Source organism: Ascidiella aspersa, chromosome 4 (genome assembly GCF_963924565.1).
Source record: "Ascidiella aspersa chromosome 4, kaAscAspe10.2, whole genome shotgun sequence".
Taxonomy (NCBI): Eukaryota; Metazoa; Chordata; class Ascidiacea; order Phlebobranchia; family Ascidiidae; genus Ascidiella; species Ascidiella aspersa.
The window spans coordinates 5,689,381-5,710,157 of NC_139450.1; the positions used below are offsets into that span (position 1 = coordinate 5,689,381).

General features: G+C 36.9%; 2 protein-coding genes across 2 annotated transcripts; both read right to left on the minus strand.

Moving 5' to 3' along the window:
- Window positions 1-4,254: 4,254 nt before the first annotated feature.
- LOC146146820 (uncharacterized) lies at window positions 4,255-7,294 on the minus strand. Its single transcript, XM_083388381.1, has 3 exons — window positions 7,188-7,294; window positions 6,665-6,900; window positions 4,255-5,351 (listed from the first exon to the last, which is right to left on the minus strand). The coding sequence occupies exons 1-3, from the start codon at window positions 7,246-7,248 to the stop codon at window positions 5,136-5,138; spliced, it is 513 nt and encodes a 170-aa protein (XP_083244507.1). The 5' UTR covers window positions 7,249-7,294; the 3' UTR covers window positions 4,255-5,135.
- A 4,229-nt stretch (window positions 7,295-11,523) lies between these two features.
- Window positions 11,524-19,799, minus strand: LOC146146821 (uncharacterized). Its single transcript, XM_083387078.1, has 3 exons — window positions 19,646-19,799; window positions 16,184-16,375; window positions 11,524-12,288 (listed from the first exon to the last, which is right to left on the minus strand). The coding sequence occupies exons 1-3, from the start codon at window positions 19,775-19,777 to the stop codon at window positions 11,524-11,526; spliced, it is 1,089 nt and encodes a 362-aa protein (XP_083243204.1). The 5' UTR covers window positions 19,778-19,799.
- Window positions 19,800-20,777: the final 978 nt, after the last annotated feature.

Genomic DNA, 20,777 nt, shown 5'->3' on the forward strand with positions numbered 1-20,777 from the left:
TGTGTTGTTTTATTCGGAGTGACGTTTTTGTTCTGCAGCCTATATCATGGTTAGATTATACGGCTTATATAGTGATATTTTTTTAATACTTTTTACATTACCCACATGCCGATTTTCATTTTTGTACAGTTTATTTTATACCTTGGGTTACAAATATGAATACAACCAAAATGATGGGCTAAGTTATATTTTTAAATGAATTCTATTGGTTTGTTCATTCACCTTTTTATATTTTTTTTTCTGACTGTCTTTTTTTGTTAAAAGTCAAATATATCACTAGACTTACCTCTTTTGCATTTCTGCGAACTTTTGACACCAATGTAGAAATAAACCTGACTCTATATAAAAAATTAAAAACCTACGTTTGTAAAAGCCAATAAAAACCTCAAACATGAACGTTTAATGTGCCGCTTTATTAAATCGTTAAATAAATGATCGTTTCACGTATATCAATGCAGAGCCAATATTGACATAGCTCTGCTTAATCTGAGATCAGACATTGGATCAAAGTTGAACTACCCAAAAATTAAATATATTTTATCGTTTTCATGTCGATTGCAACTTGCAACATACATTTCAGACTTACAAATTAAAATGCATAAACCTGCTATCAATAGTTTCTTGTGCCGGGTTCCATAAAATACACGCTTTTATACAAACTAAACATACGTAGCCTATGTGTATGGTACATTATCACAAGCACCATCTGATTCTTTATTAAGGTTCTTGTTTATCGTACCGGTTAAAGTTAAACCATGAATCGTTTCATTTCGTCCCCATGATTGCCTATACAGACGTGCTTGTTAAATGTTTACATTACCGATAGCAGTAAGCAAAACTCATCGGTCAAGTACAGCCTACAGGGTTAATTCGTTCGACGAGCGGCATGTTGCCTTTACGTTAAAAAAGTGCGGTTAATCACAGGCAAGGCAGCGAAGACGGTTAAACATAATAGAGTCCGACTCCCAAGACCGACTTTGGACAAAAAAATTAACCCTAGTCCGACCCCGACTCCACAGCTTTTATTATACCCATTTACTTCACTAAAATAAGGTAGATATGAAGCAATCCACCCATAGGGTGTCATATAATTCATCAACATATTTTTTGAAACAAGTGATAACGTCGTTTTAGGATATTTGGCGGCTCAGGTTTTCGATTTTTTTCTCTAGCTTTCGACATTTATAACATTGAAAATATTTTTTATTTTGATATTCGAAGGTACTTTGATTCCATTCGACTAAGGTTAAATGATGCAATTTTTTAACTATCAATATGTGGGGGCAAAAAACGTATAAAGGTAACATTAGGCGATCTATGGATCCGAGTTGAAGAACCCCTGGAAGCATGGGCGCCCGCAGGGGGGGGAAAGGGGGGGCACTTGCCCCCCCCCCTGGAATTTCAAAATGTGATTATTAGTATTATTTGTAAGTGTAATATGTTATTACTTATGAAAGTTAAAAATAATATACACTATCCATTGTCCCAAGTGGCGTATCCAGTGGGGGCGGGAGTTGTGACCACCCATATCACTTTTTGTAAGTGATATAATCGCTTTTGCTTCGTTTTTGTCATGGTTTAGCAAATTGTTCGAAGCGGCGTGCTTTTCAAGTAATTGGGTCACGCGTCTTAGTCTAATGAGAAGCCAAAATCGAGCGCAAAAAGCCGTTTTTCGTCTTTAGTTTGGTCGACCGTGAACGCTGGATAGTTTTTCTCTTTTGTTATTTGTTTAGGTCAGTGGTTCTCAACCTTTTTTCTTTCGTAGCCCATTTACCTTGCAAAAAAATTCTGTGGCCCAATAGAATAAAAACTTTAAAATAGGTTTAGAACAACACACAGCAGAACATATTTCAAAACAGATTATTTAATCAACCGTGCATTAGTGAGATACTTGCTGCTGAACAATGAATTTACATTCCTTTTTAATTCCTCCCAAACCATTATTCCTTTAAATATAATGACACAAATGAACCTAAATCTAGCTTTTTAAATTGGTCTGTGGCCCACCTCAAATGTTCTTATGGCCCCCACTGGTTGAGAAGCGCTGGTTTAGGTTGACTGATTAGTGATCAGCAAGTATTCGACAATTGAAAACGCCAAGTCATACCTTATTTATTTTTTTCTCGCTAAAAAACGTCAAGTTATACACAGTATGTTTCTCGCTGTTCGGTCTCTGCGCTTATATCCGATGTTGGTGTAACATCGACATTTGTTTAAATGAAGCAGATTCTTAAAAGGAGGTATAATGGTGACTGTCGTGCGCGTTTTAAAGTATAAATTTTTAAGTAATGATAGTCAACGCAAAATTATGCTCTTTATGCATACTCTAAGACCACGTGCTAAGTGTGCAATGGACACGACTTATTTCCCCTCAACCAAAGCTTGTAATTTAGCTGAATTGGTACACAGCTCGGCGCAGATGTTGCGCCAATCGTGGCATAATAACAGCCGGTAAAAACTATCTTCGTTTAGTATTGCACGTGGTGAAAGATGTGCTTGTAATTTAGCGCTTGTTCCGTTCATGGAACTTGAAAACTGCGCTGCTGATAGTCGAATTATGTATGATTCTACCACAATTAAACACACATATTTCACGGTCTTGGTTTGTTTTTTGCCTGAAGTTAACAATTGCACACCGTGATTTCGCAGCTGGCGCCTGACAGGATTGTCGACGACGCACGTGCTCGCTTTTGCTGGACGTATTTGGCTGTTTCTGGGTTTTTTCTATCACGACTTGCAATCACCATTCTATGACGTCATACTTTCACTGTTTTAATGACGTCATTATTCATTAACATTAGGCGAAAAATAGGGGAATTCCCTAAGTTTAAAATTCAGGACCCCTGATTGCCCCCCCCTGGAAAATTTTCTGCGGGCGCCCCTGCCTGGGAGTAAAAATGTTAGGTATGACAGGGAAAACTAATTAAGAAAAAAGCTCCATCGGTACATCACAAGTAGTAAGAGCTTGAAAGTCATGCAGATATATAAAGGAAGCTTTGGGTTAAAAATTTGTGAAAAAATTGTAACTTTAAACATCTACTATATAAAATACATTGCTTGTCCGCCGTCCGTCCAAAAAAAATAAAAACTGATTCCAGCGGATTTCGAAGAGCGAAAAATTTGAAACGAAAAATGTCGACATCTCAGAAAAAGCCAATACTAACAAACTAAGTGCGTTTTCGGAATCAGGGGCTTTCAATATACCCAAATGGCCCTCATTTTCCGTGCTTAGAAAATATGTTTTTGCTGAACAGTGAATAAATTCATAAAATAAATCTCCAGAAAATGTTTGAGGGTGTAAATTCAAACTAAATTTTGCTTCAATACTAATACTGCTTTTAATGGTTCGCTTTTTAATTTATGGAAAATGTCCTAATAGAAAGATTTCCGTTTAGAATATATAACTGCCAATAATAAAATATGTCAAACGACCATTTTTTAAATCATTTAATCAATGCAATCATTGCCGAATAAAATTAAGCAATTATCCTCTTTCAACTATCCTCTTTTTTCACTTTAGACGTGCTGATAGAATCTGGTATGCTTTTCAATTTATTGAAATTTACATTTTATACTTCTCAGGCATGGTTTGTGATCGAACTGTGCCTTTTCAACTTTCAAAGGTTGCTTTTTAACAAAATCAACATAGTAGGTTTAGTTTTCCATCGCATTTGCTAAACAACGAAAGGCATAATACGTAATAAAAATATCAAAGCCCATACAGAGGTAGCTATCATTTTGAACGTTTCCAATAACGCTTTATTCATTTCCAACAAAGCAAAATGATAGCTACTTCTGTATGGGCTTTGATTTCTTATTACGTCTTACTACAACCTCCAACCATTATGCTCCAAAAGGCATAATATTAGGCCCAATAGAAAACTACGGCGAAATCTTTAGAGAAAAAATATATTTACCAGAGGAGCAGTTTTTGATTAAAGGGCGTACGTGTCTTTTAGGGGCGATGGTTAATACTCCACTACTGTTCACTAATAACGTCATGATATACCGTTCACCATATTATTGTCGTACTATAACCTCATGATTTAAACTTTAAAGGGTGTCCGAAACTTCTTTATGTTTTTTTCCGATACTAATTGCATATATTTTCGACAAAAAGTACTGTGATCCTTTTACGATATTCGGGGACCAATTTTACGATCTCATATATCGTAAATAAAAATTTAGCGTGAGTTCTGATTATTTATATCTTAGCGCTAATGTTCTGCCGCAGTAAGACTATCTGCCTGATTCTCAAAAATACCAAGAAACGTAAATACCATTATTAATTATTGACAACAAAAACGAGCTTAAGCATTACAGTAAATTACATACATTATGGACTAACAATCAACAACTATAATCAAAGACTTTTACATAACATTTTCCCTTATCATAGAATATATCTTCAAAACGGCAGCAATACATAGCGACAAATACACTATACCAATTCCTATATCTGATTACTATCCTAATTGATCCAACATTATCTACACAATAAAAAGTGATATCACATGCTATAGTCATACACAGATTCGCGAGGTAAATTGCGTGGTAACCGGCGCCTATGAAATGCACGAATGTTTAAAACCCACTGGGTTACTGAGTGTGTTAATTTAGTATTCCTTAAGTAATTACTAACGGCTAAAGATGTTGCAAGACCGCAACAGATCCGTTCCGATCCAAATGACATTATTAGGCTACTATGTTTAAACAAGCAATTAGATAAAAATGAAACGTTCAATGGTACTTTTTCACCCACTTATGTTTAGTCGTAGGCTGTAGATAAAATGTACGTACTATATAGACCAATATATTTATTAATACAAAACTCGATTAGTAAGAAAACCATTCAACCAATAATATGTTTAACATTTTTCAGTTTTCCTTTGATTTCTACGTTCCGCAAGCAAATGTTATGAATAAGTAAATATGTGACAAATCAAATGGTCTTTTAGTAACAAACATTTTTAACAGAATACAAATGCTTTACAAGTTAGATGGAATATTGACAACAAAAAAGCCTTATTAGTTGATGGCGATTTTTACACGAGAAGTTCCGGCAAAAGCGAAATATGAAAATTAGTAATAATCAATTTGGCACGCTTCTTTAAACCTATACCACCGCGCAGTTTTTATTCGGTCAAGGGAAACACGCAGAGCGGAACCGGCTGAAATTCATCGGAGGTTGGGGTGTTGAAAAATCCTTTTTGGCTTCGACCGGGTCCTGTGATAACTTGGAAGGCAACCCCGACGTACGAGGTGTTGGAGTTGGGAAAGCCAGTGTGGTATAGACCCGCTCGTGGCTTCCAAGCATTTCCGTCAGTCATGACTATGGAATTCGTGGCGTGCTGCAACAATTTGTTCGTTATGCCGCGTTAAAGTTTGGCCGCAGTTAAACCAAATTCCGGAAGCTTGTTCTAATGACTTAAGTCACTGAATTGACTTAGTGCACTTAAGTTACTGTTTTCAAATGACTTGACTTGACTTAAGTCTTTCAGATAAATGAATCGACTTGACTTAGGTATTTTGGACAAATGACATGGGTTGAAATGACGTTTTTTCTTTAAGTATATTTTTTTTATAAAATTGAGCTATTTATCCATTTTTTTGCACATAAAACAAATTGCTTCCTATACGTTGCGTTTTTTTTTTTTTCAATTTTTAGTTCAGTTATTGTTCATAATCGTTCGAGTTTAAAAATCATAATAGTTCAACTTTTTATTTTTATGACAAGAACATGACGTGAAGTTGACTTGCTCTAATTATGACTTGACTTGGACTTGTTATTTATTCGAAAAGACTTGACATGGCCATAAGTCATTATAAAAGGACTTTGGTAAAAGTATTTTGTAGTTCGGCACATTGATATCGTCAAGCGTCGTTTTATATGTTCTGATAAAAGGATATGCTTCAGCTTTACAACTATAACCATAAAAACAAATTAAAAAAGTTAGTCCTAGTAAAAGCAAAAGCAACCAAATTTTCTTGGACACATTTAGTTGCAAAAACGGTTGCTTTCTTTCAGATTGGCGTTTACCCAACTACGGTCGAAGGGGGTAATTTCTTCAGCCCGCGGCATACTGACATAATGGTAAAAGAATACGGTCCATTTCAACTGTATTATTTTTTGTCAGATCTAATTTCAAGCTGTTTTTTTAATTTTATGCTGAACAACAAATTTCATAATTTTATAAATTTCGTATTTTCATAAGGCCTTGTATTATATGTTTTTTGTTAAACAGCTATTTATGTTTTCTATATTTGTTTAATTAAAAATAACTTAATAAGGCCCACGATCGTCAGGCTTTACAGCATTCCGGTCCTTACTAAAACTTTCTTCTAATATCACGGCCACCGTTAAACAATACTTTTACACCTTAATTGTTATCCATTCCGACGTAGTTTTTATATTGTTGTTATTTAATTTCCATTCATTTATTTTATCAGCGCTTTAGCAACGTTGAAAAATATTAATCTTGGACTTCAATGCCAACTGAGTTACGAAATTGTTTTCGTGTAGGAGCATGTAATATTTAAATAAAGGCGCGTTGGTTTGGCCTAGAAAATCACATGGAAATATAACGGGGGTTGCCTTTTCAATTACACATTTCAGCAGTAATGCATTTTACCAAGCATAAAAATTAAGGAATATAACAATTACGTCGAATGTTGACCCGATCCAAACGTTGACAAATAGCTCGTCGTCGCTTTTATATCCCATCCAATTGCGAAGGACGTAGTCCGAAATCACGTTGTAGTTGTACTCGCAGTCAAGTTCGGCCAAAGCACCATTGTAAAACTGGCACCAGGCTTCGGCATCGGCCAGACTTTTTCCGGAGCCTGTCTTGTAGGCAAGCATGAAGCATTTCTCTTCAAAAATAATGCCGCCGCACTTGGCTGAAAAAAGAAAAAAAGCGAATATGTTCTCGCGACTGATCAAAACAGTTTTTAAAACGCAAATTTTTAACGCAAAACAAAACGAGCCATTGGCTCATGGAATGTAACGATTCTTGGATAAATATTGAACGCATAACTTGCCTACAATGTTTAATATGATACATTAACTGTAGCACAAACTATCCGTCAACATAAGCCTATAGCCTGGACGTGTTTTCGTAATTACTTTAAAAGTAAGTGTTTTAAGCACAATAAAATTGGTTAGAACGTGCAACAAAAACACTCACCTTCACATTGAACGACTCCCAAAACCAAGATGACTGCCGCAAAAACAATAATGTTCTTCATTTTGTTTAGCTATACGTTAAGCATCTACTAGGAAATAAACTAAATCCTTAAAAAAAGAGACAAAACAGAATTAAGTCCACCGAGGGCACATTACAACAACTTTGTATTTGGACATAACTATTTATCAATTGTTCATTACATTCGCTTAAAGCTGCACGCTGCGTAATATTTTTGTCTCACATTCTGTATTTTCTCACTTCAAGAAGGATGAAATTTAAACACAATCCTCAACTTTTATTCACCGGTCGCCTCTCTTTCTACCCCTTAGTTTCTACCCATTTACGATCTCTTAAGTCAGATTACCTAAAGAAGTATTTGATGTAAGTCTTGCCAGCCGAGCTGATCGCAGTATATATCTGGCCAAACAGAAGCGTTAAAAAAACAATCCACCTATCCCCAGCGGCGATATCTAAGCAACGTTACGAAAGGGCATAAGCTCGCTGGGTACCTATCAGTTTAAGTAAACTGTCAATTCCATTATACCGGTTTGACCGCTTTGCATCTCTTGCAATGTTTTTCTCCGGTTGCAATATGTCTGTTTACATTAGCAGAATTGCGTGTACAAATCTAGTTATAGATGGAAATCGCTCTTCTGGTGTAAACAGAGTATAAACCGACGTTTCGGCAGCAGATACCAGCTGGCCTCAACAGGGTTAATAATTAGTAAATTGTGATTTTTGTTCTCAGTGCGCCAAAAAGTTAAAACTTTTAGTAAGTATTCATCTAAGTAGTAGAGTTGTTCTATTGAGTTTCCAAACTCCTTTATTTTTTATCTTAAAATAATCTGTTTTTTAAATAACCCAATTATTTCCTAAAATTGCATATTTTAGTTTCCGATAATATTAGATGTCTCTTAGCATAACTAATACCCCCAAAATGTAGACATTTTTTTTTTAAATTTGAGACACCGCAAACGTGTGGTTTAGGCTTCAATTCATTGTGGGTCACTTTGTTCCCAGCGCTTTTTTAATTGATTAAATCGTTAGAAATAATAGGTAAACTGTGTCACTCCGGTGTTTTACGCCTATCTATATAACCAACATAGCACTAAATTATTTCAACACTGAATCTAGTATTACGTTGGCGGTAAACTACCTAAAATATAAACTCATAAGAAATCCTACAATCTGTCACTTGCGACCTGCGTTAAGTTAGTATTCTTAAGCGCACGAGTAAGCTTAGCATGCCGGTTTTTGTTTATTTTATACTTTATGTTTGTTTAGAACACTGTGCCTAACATTCTTAGGAAAATTATACCAATTACATAATTTTAGTGGGGGTCAGGTAAACATTGTAGGGGACTGTATTAAGCTACAGAGTATTACTTTGCATCGCAAGCACCTGCTGAAACACTAATTAAATGTGATATATGAAATGTACAGAAGTGATTTAAGTATCGTACGAGTACCGATGCTGCCACCTTGGTATGGGCAATAATATCGACTTGATAGTATCGGAAAGCACACGAGACTGCTTACAGTGATGATTTCCAACTAACTTTGAAACAGTAAATAATTGTAAAAATAACACTTAATATAACGAAGAGGTTTGGTACGACAAAGTCAACCGGGCTGTCCTCTTAACCTCAAAACTGGCATTGATTTAGTAAACCCACATTTGAAGTTCGACCAAAACCATGACTCCGGGTCAAAACGTTCACTCCACACCTAACTGGCAAATACTTGGACCTATACTTCTCCTTTTCTAACAGGTTTCAATACTTTTAACTAGAAATATACAATATTGCAGATTGAAGAACCAGACTTGCCACAACACAAAAAAGTCAAGAAGTAGGCCAATGTTTTGTGGTATCATGTCTATCGTTTGCAAGTACACCAGACGACGCTACGAAGCCTATAATGCAGATTTAATTAGTGTTTTGCATATTAAAAGTGACTGAAAAATAACATTTTTTTTTCAATAGTGTACTGTACTTAATAAATCGTTGGACAAAATCTAATGGATCGAGATAAGCTTCAGGTGTGGAGCGGTTTTGGTTTTACGTTAGAGGTCTGTTAACGGTTCTATTTACAACAACACCTCAACCTAAAAGCAAACCTCATTGTTAGGCTTGCCATTTTTTAGAAACGTAAATCCGGGACGCATATTGAAAACTGCAAGTTAACTTAATGTTTACCTAATACAAACGAATTTAATAAAACTAATCAACATAATGGGGTTGCGGTTGTTTTATATTTTGTCAGGGGGTATTTTTCAAGGCCTTATTTTAAGGGTGGTTTGTCTGAATAAATTAAATTGTAACCGAAAGTAATGTTCTGTATTGTGAGAAAAATAAGTCGGGTAAATACTTTCTGCCATTAAAGTATAGGATGCGTCCCTCGTGAAAGCAACAACAATATTAGACCGTACATTGGCAAAGGCGCTGTGTCCATAACAAATTCTTATTCCCCGGACCAAATCATTCTCAAGCATAGGTTAAAAAATGTAAGACTCCATCAAGCTGGCCTCTTAAAACTATAACATATTATGTTGTACTTTGCGTCATTTGAGTGTTATTGCTGATGATTTGAAAAGGTAATTTACCATGTTACTAAAAAGTAATGTTACGGATAGCGTAATATCCTGGCTTGAGTGCTAAATATTGTGTAAAGTGGTAAACATTTTAATTTTTTCTAAAAATACATTTTAATTTCTCTAATCGTAGATTGTTATACGGCATATATGTTGGTCGTCCCTTGACTATTTCTTTTTTGCTTATTGTTCTGAAATGGGTTAACTAAATGTTTCCCACAAATGGAGTCACATTCTTTAGCCTGTGTGGAAGCAGCATTTAATCGGATGGCGTGTTATAAATTAACGAATTTATCTGCGTGACTGTGAAACATCTTAATTGTTCGTCGTCGCTAACTAAAATTTTACATTTTGTTGAAACAAAATTGCAAATAATTGTGTGCTTATTTCAAATGAAACGACTAACTACCCAACAGTTAAGCACGTCAATCATCTTTTACGTAACGAAAATCAGTCACATATATCAATAGGGAACCACTCACTAACGTAAAACCTTAAGTTGTATAGCAGCCATTGTTCGTATTGCGTGATATTCAGCAACGACGTAATCTTGGTACCATACTGCGTCCAACTTAAGTAAATCTGGTGAAACTGAAAATTGGTTACGATTAAAACCGCCGCATTAAATGCGATGTTTTGCGAACTCTACCTAAATTTTGCGCGATAACAGACTTAAACTTAATTCTATTAAGGCACTTAGTATGTTATGACTTTAATTTAATTTGCAATGCTGAAAACCCGCGACATTTATCGATCCAGAATCACTTACACAAACGTTAAACTTTAAATTGTAACAGCAATTGTTTAGACTTGCGTAATATTCAAGCAAATAATACCGGCACCAAACTGCGTCATCACGTGAAATAAATCCTTGAAAATAAACGTTGCTTAAGGTTGACCGACCAGTTTGCGACGGAGCTCGCTTACCTTAATCAAAAAGCTATCTCCCAGCACCCGTCGGATATTATCCATTTACATTTTTGACTCACCACACACAAAAAAGAAACTCGCCCCAGCAACCTTACCCCCACAGGCTAGGCGTGACATTTCGGTTAGCCTTATTATAACGTGCAATATGTGTATAGTTGTCATTGGCCAGAGTTGTCAGGTTTTCGGTTGCGCTTTTATAATGATCAAATCATTGTATATACGACTGTCAGCAACACAATAGATACGAGTGAAGCAGCATATAATAAATGCAAGTAAAATACAACGAACTCTATGACAAAAAGATAGAGAAAGCGACTAAATCATTCAAAGTGAAAAAGCAAAATCCTTGAAACAAAATCACGCAGAATATTTATACACGATGGAATTCTAACTGAAACAAACACGAAAAAGATGAAACTTGTACGAAAATTCAAAAGATGAACGGCATCTTAAGCTGACCAGGCGGTTGGGAACGCATAAAGGCATGATATTTTAGGCGACGTGGCGTTTGTACCCGTCACACGAAGCGCTGGCTAGCGTTTCGAAAACATTACGACTATAGAAAACAAAACTACGCATTAGCTGGTTTCAAAGCACAATGTTTAAAATTAATGCAGCCCTTGCGTCGGACGTTGACGTTCAAACGCTGCCACTTAAAAGTCGAGCGCGGGATGTTTTAATAGCCGCTTTCGACGCGCGCATTTTAGTTTATCGTCAGCCCACGCCGTGGGACTTCCCCGTAGGCGTACGCCCGCGCAGGTAATCGCGGACATAACGACAATGACGGCAATCGAAAAAGTAAAAGACGGGGCCTTACGGTGCCAGCCACGCGTACAGCAAAGGCATGACAAGGATGAAGAGTCGGAAAGAGTGTCGGAGAAGTGGAGCAGAAGATGTTGTGCTCTCCTTAGGAGGGGGCGTGCCCACCAAGAGGTACTTTGCCTCGCGAATCGGTTTCTTGCCAGAGGGTAAGGTGCGCTTGTTGTCGACACCGGAATCTGCTGTTGGCGCGACGTTTTTGTCATCAGTATCTGTTGAAGGGCTTTCTGGATAGCTCGGAGGGCCTTCTGGAACATTCGGAGGGCCTTCGGGATAGCTTGGAGGGCTTTCGGGATAGCTCGGTGGGCCTTCGGGATAGCTCGGAGGGCTTTCGGGATAGCTCGGTGGGCCTTCGGGATAGCTCGGAAGGCCTTCGGGATAACTCGGAGGGCCTTCGGGAACGCTCGGAGCAATCTCACCACCTGCTGGTGAAGGTGTGAGATCACCGCCTACCCTCCCGCTCACCACTTTATGGTTTTCCTCTGTCCCGTCAGTCTCTTCGGTAGCTGCTCCAGTTGGGTTTGGAGTTGGGGGCGCGATCGGGGGCATGGGGCAAACCCCTTCATACAGGAAGTCCTCGAACTGGTTTCGCTGGTCCTCCGAGTCGGGAAAGATCGCAGTCTCCATGTTGATTTTGTCGAGCTTGAACGTACCGCTGGAGGACGGGAATGGATTTTCCTCCTCGCCGAATTCACTTTCCCCGGTTTGGTCTTCCGGCTCCAGGAATAGAAAGTAGTTTCTGCCTTCTTCGGCGCTAAGCTGAAAGCGCAAAAGTCAAACGCACTTTAAACGATTTGTTTTTAAGTATTGGTGGTCTTACCCTGACGAACAGTATCAAGTTAAAAACCCATATTCATTACCATCCATCGGGTATTTCAGTATTAAGATTCATTAGATTAGACAAGATGTAAAAAATTCAATTTAAAATAAATCAGTCCCAGTCGAGTCTTTTTGAATAAATGACAAGTCAAGTCCCAGTCAAATTCATCAGTTGCCCAAATCAAGTCCTAGCTAGTCAAGTCATAATTAGAGCAAGTCAACTTCAAGTCACGCCGTGGTTATAAAAATAAAACGTTAAACTATTAAAATTTTTGTCGGGTATTTCAATATTAAGATGCAATCGACAATTTTTTTTGGCAATAACTTGCATTATGAACGTCTTAAACTACCTCCAGTCGCAAATAAACTATTTTTAAAATACAACAAGGTTTTGGGTATGGAGTGCTGTGGACGCCGGACGTTCATAGATAAAAAGTTTGCAATAATTTGATGTGGTTTTTAATCGGCGCTAATATCACATTACTAAACAACAAAATAGAGTAACGCTGAACCATTATAGTCAAACGATGATTGTATAGCAATAATAATACCTGTCTTATTAACTCAGGAAAATTCCAAAGTCGCCTAACTGTTTTATTTTACAACAGTGGAGTATAATGCTCGTTCTTGTGACGACAAAACGATCTAGTCGTTTAGCAATACAAAACTACAGGTGTGTGTTTTTTGTATTAATATGATAATATGCCTGTGTTTTTACAGTTTATTATTCTGTCAGTAAACGTTGCCAAAATTGCAACTGCTGTTCAAATTGTTCTCAACAGCAACACACAAATGCGGAGACTACAATCTACTATTGTACGTCATAAAGGAAGTATGCGTAAAGGCGGAAAATAAGCCGAACAACGTTTATTCTGTGAAGCCTTTGATTCAGTTTGTGACTGCGAGCGCACGACATTACGCAATCAAATACTTCGTGTGTCAGCAGTACGTCACTCGACTGCTGCGAAAGCGCTTTACCCTTAGCAATTTATTACACAAATGTTTAAATATTTGGCCGTCCATTCAATGTCTCTTTTGAATGTAGTTGTTTTAAAACTCAACAAGCTTTGCGACTTTCAAATTACTTGTACAGTCGTAGCTGTATCCCGAGAGAGGCTGCTTTATTTCTGTATGAATCACTTAAAAACGTCAAAATCTGTAAAACATGACTTCAGTTTATAAACTTCATGAAAATTTTAAGCCGGGTCCGCCTAATTATTGATATAATATCACATACAAGAGAGCTTCATTAACAATTCATCCGTCGTAAGCGGATATTAAACCGCGAAACGATTACTTCGCTGATAAGTACACGGGGTTATATCAGGCTCCCTTATCGTGTAATTTTCGCCTAGATTCGCTTACTTTCGCACTATTACGATCACACCTATCCACATTGCTGCCAATTAATACACAGGCGGTTTGTACTTTGCGTGTTAATGAGAAAAGTTTTGGATAGGTTGAATAACTTGTTATAGGCACTGTTGTACAGCACAAAACAGCGCCGAGTGTTGTTCAACCTTGTTGGTGTGTTCTATATGCAATCCAAAATAAATAGCTTAACGTTAAACACAATGCTTCGTATTGTGACTGTGACTCTTTTGTACTTTCATCAATAATTTAAGTTTCATATACAATAATGGCCGGATCTTTGCCGTAAATCTTCCAAATTTACAAACATTGAGTCAGCGTTAAAAACAAAAATTTTACCACGGTCTGTAACAAATTTTTCTATTAAAATCATTTTAAACAAATTTGGTTCGCGACCTTCAGGTTTAGGAACTCTGGTATACAGCCATAATTAAAGAGATTTTGGTGAGTCAGTTAACACATCAGCCCTCCGAACTGTAGCCCAATGTTGTCAAACAGCACCTGTTTTAAGCAGATTACCTAGCTCATTGGCATAGGCGTAATGGTGTCTAGAAATCCGCCAGTTTGCTCGCATTCTTATCGTATATTGTCATTGCCCTTCCTAAGCGAACTAGACGCACCTTAAATAGATTAATGATGTGAGACAGGCCTGTCGCCTAAGTTTATGGGTTGTCTGAAAAACGTAGCATTCCGCAATACTTATATATTTATTTTACATTTTATCATTTTAATATTTTTTACTGTATTTTGTACTTGTACAGTTAAACTGATGATGCCATTTATTAATATGGCGAAATGCATATTTATGTTGAAAGTTTTTAGACCTTGCTGACTGATTTTTGTTAAAAGTGATGCGCTTCTCAAGCTATTATAAAATTTTAGAACTTTTATCGTCGGCATTATGTGTTCTGTTGGAGGGCAAGATTGTGTTGTGGAAACACACACTAAGCTTATTCCGAATACATTACATTTAATATGATCAACCATATTAAACACAAAGCCGGTATATGTGCGCACCGGAAGGACAAACTAATGGCTAATCGCAGTCAAATTCGGAAACGTGGATAAAGATACGTATTTACGGAAATTAATCCGCAATTAAGTCACGATATAGCGATTTTGAAGATGTGCGGCATCTTCGGTTTGCAAATATGGTAAACGTGCAGCAAAAGGGGTCAATTACAAGCGACCGAAAGGAATAATTAAAATTGTTTCCCATAGGAACAATTCATCTTAAATTAACCCCATTTTCCAACATTTCAATGTTATGTTTTTACTGTTGTTCGCCAGGGTATCAGTTGGTTTAAAAAAAGGTTCGTTGTTAATTCATCCCAAAGGTGCTAAATACATGTTAGGCTATTTTACTGGTATGCATTAAAAAAAGCAAGCCCAAAAATTAATTAAATCATTTCTAATGTGGTTTAACTGAATTCAGTATATGGCTCTATGTCAGGGGTTCTTAAAAAAAAGTCACACAACAGTTTAATTAAAAATAAAACGGTATTGCGCTGAATGCATTAAGACTCCATTTCACTTTCACATTTTTGGACCGAAATCAGCAGACTTATGAAGTCTATTTGTATTTGGACGTAAATTCATGACGTCATTTTAAAAAATGTTTGCCTATTGTGGTCCACGCGAGGCCCAAAAAAATTTTAGGGGTCCGCGGTAAAAAGAGTTTAAGAACCCCTGCTCTATGTGGTATCGTTGGTGGTTGGAACACGAGGACTGTGTAGCGTAATACAAAGACAATTAACTTTTTTTTAAATCTATGGATTTATAATATTGTAATATTTTATATTATGCTCGATATGTATTTTAACAAAAAGCAATATTCGACTTATTTACTAAAATGGGAGGTAAAGGTTATTAGGTGAAAGCCTTTGAACCTGCATTAACGAAAAAGACAGATGTTATATTCTAACTCATGGCATCAGTCACATACCGGAAGATTTAAATTTGACTGCGCTCGTTTATTTTAGTCTTGCCTCGCACGGAAATCTTATACGACTGATTTTTGTTAGCGCCCACCAAGCAGTCTTGGACGACTGGATAATTCTAGTAATAGTTGACCATATAGTTCGAAGAATAAGAGTTATGTTCTGCGCATCCTAAATCCTATTTAATTACTGAGCTGCTGGTTTGCTCCAATTCTAGTTATATTCTGGTTTACCATTTACTGCTTTGTCAAACTTCTTTTTTAAGTTTTCAAGTTTGAACAAATTTTCAGTTGTGGAGGTCAATTTATACAGGTTGAAAAGGGTCAATACTTACGTACGACTCTCTATGGCATGTATCTTATATTTATAGCAAGTAAATTGGGTTAAATTTTAGTTTGCTTTTAGCTTTTGCAAATTAGGTAATTCAAAATCTCATCTAATTGAAAAAAGCTGAATAAGTCAAGTTGTCTTCGTAAAGGATCCAAATGTCCAATTGAAAACTGTAGAATATTTATATTTGTTACCGAGAAGCACCAGCCCGCGGCGTATCCCATCTCAGTGACGTTGACGACAGACGCATGTTCGGGTTCGAGTGACGTGCCCGAGTCGGCCAACTCGATCGACTCGTCCGAGTTCTTGAGTATGCATAAAAGGCGGAACTCAGTCGTATAAACGTGGTCGTGCTTGCTCTCCAAACTGGTGTACGTCTTCACTGCCTGTGAGCGCCAATATAGAAAACAAAATTGTCAACTAAAGCTTAGCTTTGCTAGTTTGGTAATAAAATGACTGCATGGGGGTGATGTTAAACTGATTTAGGAGGTAAACAAATTGAGGTCCTGGGATTGGGTTTGAACTGCGCCTTTGAGTTTAAATTCATTTGGAGTGACAATGGTATGTATAACTATAGTACACCAGGAGCCTTCAAACAGTAATTCTTAAATCCGTAGCCAAAGCCTAGATCGGCACAGCTGTTCTCATTTTTTTCGTATTTTTCCTAAACTGATTTGGATGTGAACAATTGTAGGCCCTCGGGTTGGGTTTGAACAGCGATATTGTACTTTGGGATTAAATTAATTGAGGGTAAGACTAATTCGCGAAATTTTCGGTTCGATAATATTATTGGGGGTTTGCTAGTTTGGATTTGTGATGAGAGCAAAATGGGGCCCTGAGGTTGGGTTTGAACTGCGACTTTGGGATTAAATTAATTGGGGTAAGACTAATTAAAACTGTGAAATTTGGGTTTAGATAATATTATTGGGGTGGGAATACATAAAAGCCTTTGTAGTTCAAAATTATACTTATTAAAAATACGATTATCTGGGGATTTGGTGTTTATGATAAAACTCATTGTGGACTTCGGAGTTTAAGTATACATAATAGGAATACGAGTAAACTTGATACTTAGATTTTTGCTAAAATATTGCGACTGAGTTTTGTTTTGAAACGAACACAGATTGAAAAGTACCACAACAAGTTAAGGAATTTAAATATTGCGCCTTAAAAAAATCATTCTTGATAATATCTGTTAAACTTCAACTTCTACGAAAAACTGTCACGAAAAAACTAATCCGGTTAAATAGCATCACAGCATCATAAGTATAAGTTTACTCGAAATAGCACTTTAAACACGACTCTAAAATTGGCGTCAAGTCAAATTGGACACTAAAATGCGTTTAAAGGTTAAGTTTATCACAAATCCGTTTAAGTGGCACATTTGGTAATCATTCAAAGTTAATCGCATTACAGGTAACATGTGTCGGTGCTATTTCTCGCTAAAGTTTTGTTGCAACTATATACCATATAAAAAGCGCTCAGGGCAAACTTAAAATTTACCGACTTCTAGTAATTTGCGTATAAAATAATGCACGTGAGTTCCTTTCCTTTGAGTCTCTTTTAGTTTACCTAACGCTGGCCTTGATTTTGTTTTATTCTCGTTTCACTATATTTGGTGATGATTAAGGCTATGACTCCTTATTTAGGCACATGCTATAAAAGTGTTGACAGACAAGGCTTTATTAAACGGATATACGTGACAACGCTGTAATCATAATTATACTCTTACAATGAATCAACATGATTTTTAAGCTGAATAAACAAAAATGTTTATCAAAGATTAACTGTTAGGGCTAATGTGGACTTGTTAGAGAAAAAGCCAGATTGCGCTTTAACATGAAAATGTTTTTTTTTTGTTGGTAAAAATAAAATTCGAAAATTAGCCTATACCTTTGCACATTTCAATTCGGAAAGTATTTATTCGAAACTCGACCTGTGTGGGTTAATACCAAGAGTCGTACTGCATAATGCCCCTGAAAGCCATTTCTTGTACATTGCACCAAAAACCTATAGGTGTGTCACCCTGAAAGTATAAATTTAGAAAAGGTTGTCTACATCAGGGATTTTAAAGGTTTTACTGTGCAATCCCTATTCATTTATTAAAATTTTTGTGCGATGCTTAATTATTTATCGGAATGATAAAGTAATATTTGTCGGGGCTTTTGGCACGAGTTTAATATTTTTTTATGAAAGTAAGTCGGAAGTTCGATGTTTGCGCTAGTTTTTTTAATTTGCGTATCATAAGCAAAGAAATTATATAAACCATGTAACGCTTGTTTAAAATTGCTGTAAGCTTATTCGCAAACCCTAACACTACCCCTGCAGATTTGACGCCTAATTTAGAAAAATACAGCGAAGAACGAATTTTGCGTACGACAGACGGTATTTCGTCAGAATAAATTAACCACCAAGTCTTAATTACATGCTGAATCGATCACAATACACAGACACCAAATACCTCTATATAAGGTGTCAAAATGAACCACGTTGCTCCCGCGTATACCGACACTTAAATGGCCATCAAATTCGTGTAGCCACGCCTGACAGCGACCGCGGCTCAATGGTATAGTTAATCATTTACATTCCAACTCAAGTGGCTATTAACGATCGGAAGTAAATTTCAAGTTGAAATCCGTGCAATCCAACGCTTACGACTTCGCCGCTTGGCTCAGACGCGTGGAGATTCTTAAGTGATTTATTTCGAATTATTGAGTTGCAAAATCGCTACTTGGGCCTAAGTTAATTTAAACTTGTTTTATGGGTAATTACAATAATCCTGCACGCCGCTGCTTTGATCGCAAGAATGCCTATAGTGAAATAAGATAAAAATATCTGCTTACACCAGTGGTTCTCAACATTTTTTTCTTTCCTGGCCCATTTTCGTTGTACAAAAATACTGTAACTGTAGCGCAATTTTTTGTGAAATAAAACAAATATAAAATTGGCTTAGAACAAAAAATTGCAGAACATATTTTAGAACCGAATATTTATTCAATTGGTGAGATACTTGTAGAAGAACAATAAATTTACATTCCATTTACATTTCTCAAGCCATTATTCCTGTACAATTAAGTATAGTGAAACAAATGAAACTAAATTATTCAATAAATGTATTTTTTTTAATTGATCTGTGGCCCACCTTAAAATGTTTCCATGGCCCACTGGTTGATATTAAACGGAAAAATTAAGTTTTTGTTCGCATTAATATACAAACATCGTTTGTTTTTCGCCTAAATTGTGGAAATACGTATATTACCGAGATGTTTAAATTTTATATTAAAGAAAAGCAATGTACTTAGCAAAAATTAAAGAATATGTCATTGTGAGAGGTCATACTTTTTTGCGGGTTAGGGTGAAAATACTTCAGTGAACGACAGAAGTAACCTACCAAACAGTGGAACTATCCACAAAAAAATTAAAAGCATAGCGGGTTTTAAAGTTATATAGGTGGACTTTCCGAATGTATAACTATTTTAGCCGATTTCTGACACAGTGTGACGACGTGAACGAAAAACAACAGCCGAATCTTGCACAAGAGCAGTATGTCATCCAACCAATTCACTTTGATACAGTGACAGTGGTCACCAATGGCCGGCAATCGTGTTTTTACTTCATCGATCATCCTTACACAATCACGCTATAGCATCTCTTACCTTCGCATAGACGACGATCTTCGCCTTTTCCGCCCTTTGCCTGATGGATTGGAGCTCGCTGTTTCTGATTTCGGAACAGGCCAGTACCAGGCCGCAGCCGATCAGCTGGAGAAATACTCTCAACCAAGTCATTGCGTTCCAAACCTACGCTGGCTATATTTTATTCACTGCGCGTACAAACACAGAGTTAAGTAATAAATTGATAAGGGTTTATTTTTATGGAATCCAAAACCATTCGCAGCAGGTTTCTGCCTGTCGATCACTGTTCCGCTGACGCGTATACTAGCCATAAAACAATAGATTATTTTTGAATAAGAAACTGACGATGCCAGTATGGGCGAAATATATATTCCTTTAAAAACTGTCTGATTCTGCTTTTACTTGGCTTTTTAAACTCTGAGTTCTATTGTTAGAGTTAAGTGAACTTTAAGTTCATTCCCGGGCGTTCTGATAACTAACGCACCGTTTATAGGCACGGCAAGCCACTGAACACCTGTACATTGGATAAGTTAAAACCCACACCTAAGGTACGCGATAAAAGAGCGACTGTATTTTTAAGGGCTGCTAGTCGGTTTTAAAGGCTGCGAAGGACAACTCCCGGCCACTGGCGAAAAGTTATGAGGTTTGTGTGTGTGATGCCCACTCAGTTTTTTCGCCCACTATGCGCATTCAGCCAAATTGCTCCGAAAAAGCGTGGCCGTAATTCGTTGTGACGCAACAAACAATGACGTACACCGACCGATACACAGCCTTGTCTCGTTTCGCGTTACATCGAAAAAGAAATAACGCGCGGTTGAGAAGTGGAATTTTCCATCATTTATTTAGATAAGGAACGATGTGCCTCGCTCGATAAAACATCCTAAAATTAAAATTGGGGGGGGGGGGGGGGGGGGGGGCGAGACATACAAACGCGCATCAGAATTTTTCGAACGGGTATCTAAAAGTGAAGAGCTTAGTTTATCGAAAGACAACAGGACGCAAGGCGTTATGGAGACTGTCATACTGTCCTGACAGAGTTCTAAAAAAAAATACATAAAATTTATTTCTGTCACCGACCCGCAACTATCTTTACTCGGATAAATCGCCTACAGACATACGCAAAACACACAAAGCTACAATTATTGCAAAAAAG

Bases quoted from the DNA above. Each gene is read 5' to 3' on its own strand.
- LOC146146820 (XM_083388381.1), bottom strand. From the start codon at position 7,248: ATGAAGAACATTATTGTTTTTGCGGCAGTCATCTTGGTTTTGGGAGTC. The intron at 6,901-7,187 runs GTGAGTGTTTTT...TTCTTTTTTCAG, and splicing joins GGGAGTCGTTCAATGTGAAG to CCAAGTGCGGCGGCATTATT. The intron at 5,352-6,664 runs GTAATTGTTATA...AAATTGTTGCAG, and splicing joins GGATCGGGTCAACATTCGAC to CACGCCACGAATTCCATAGT.
- LOC146146821 (XM_083387078.1), bottom strand. From the start codon at position 19,777: ATGACTTGGTTGAGAGTATTTCTCCAGCTGATCGGCTGCGGCCTGGTA. The intron at 16,376-19,645 runs GTAAGAGATGCT...TGGCGCTCACAG, and splicing joins AGATCGTCGTCTATGCGAAG to GCAGTGAAGACGTACACCAG. The intron at 12,289-16,183 runs GTAACAAATATA...TTGCGCTTTCAG, and splicing joins CCGCGGGCTGGTGCTTCTCG to CTTAGCGCCGAAGAAGGCAG.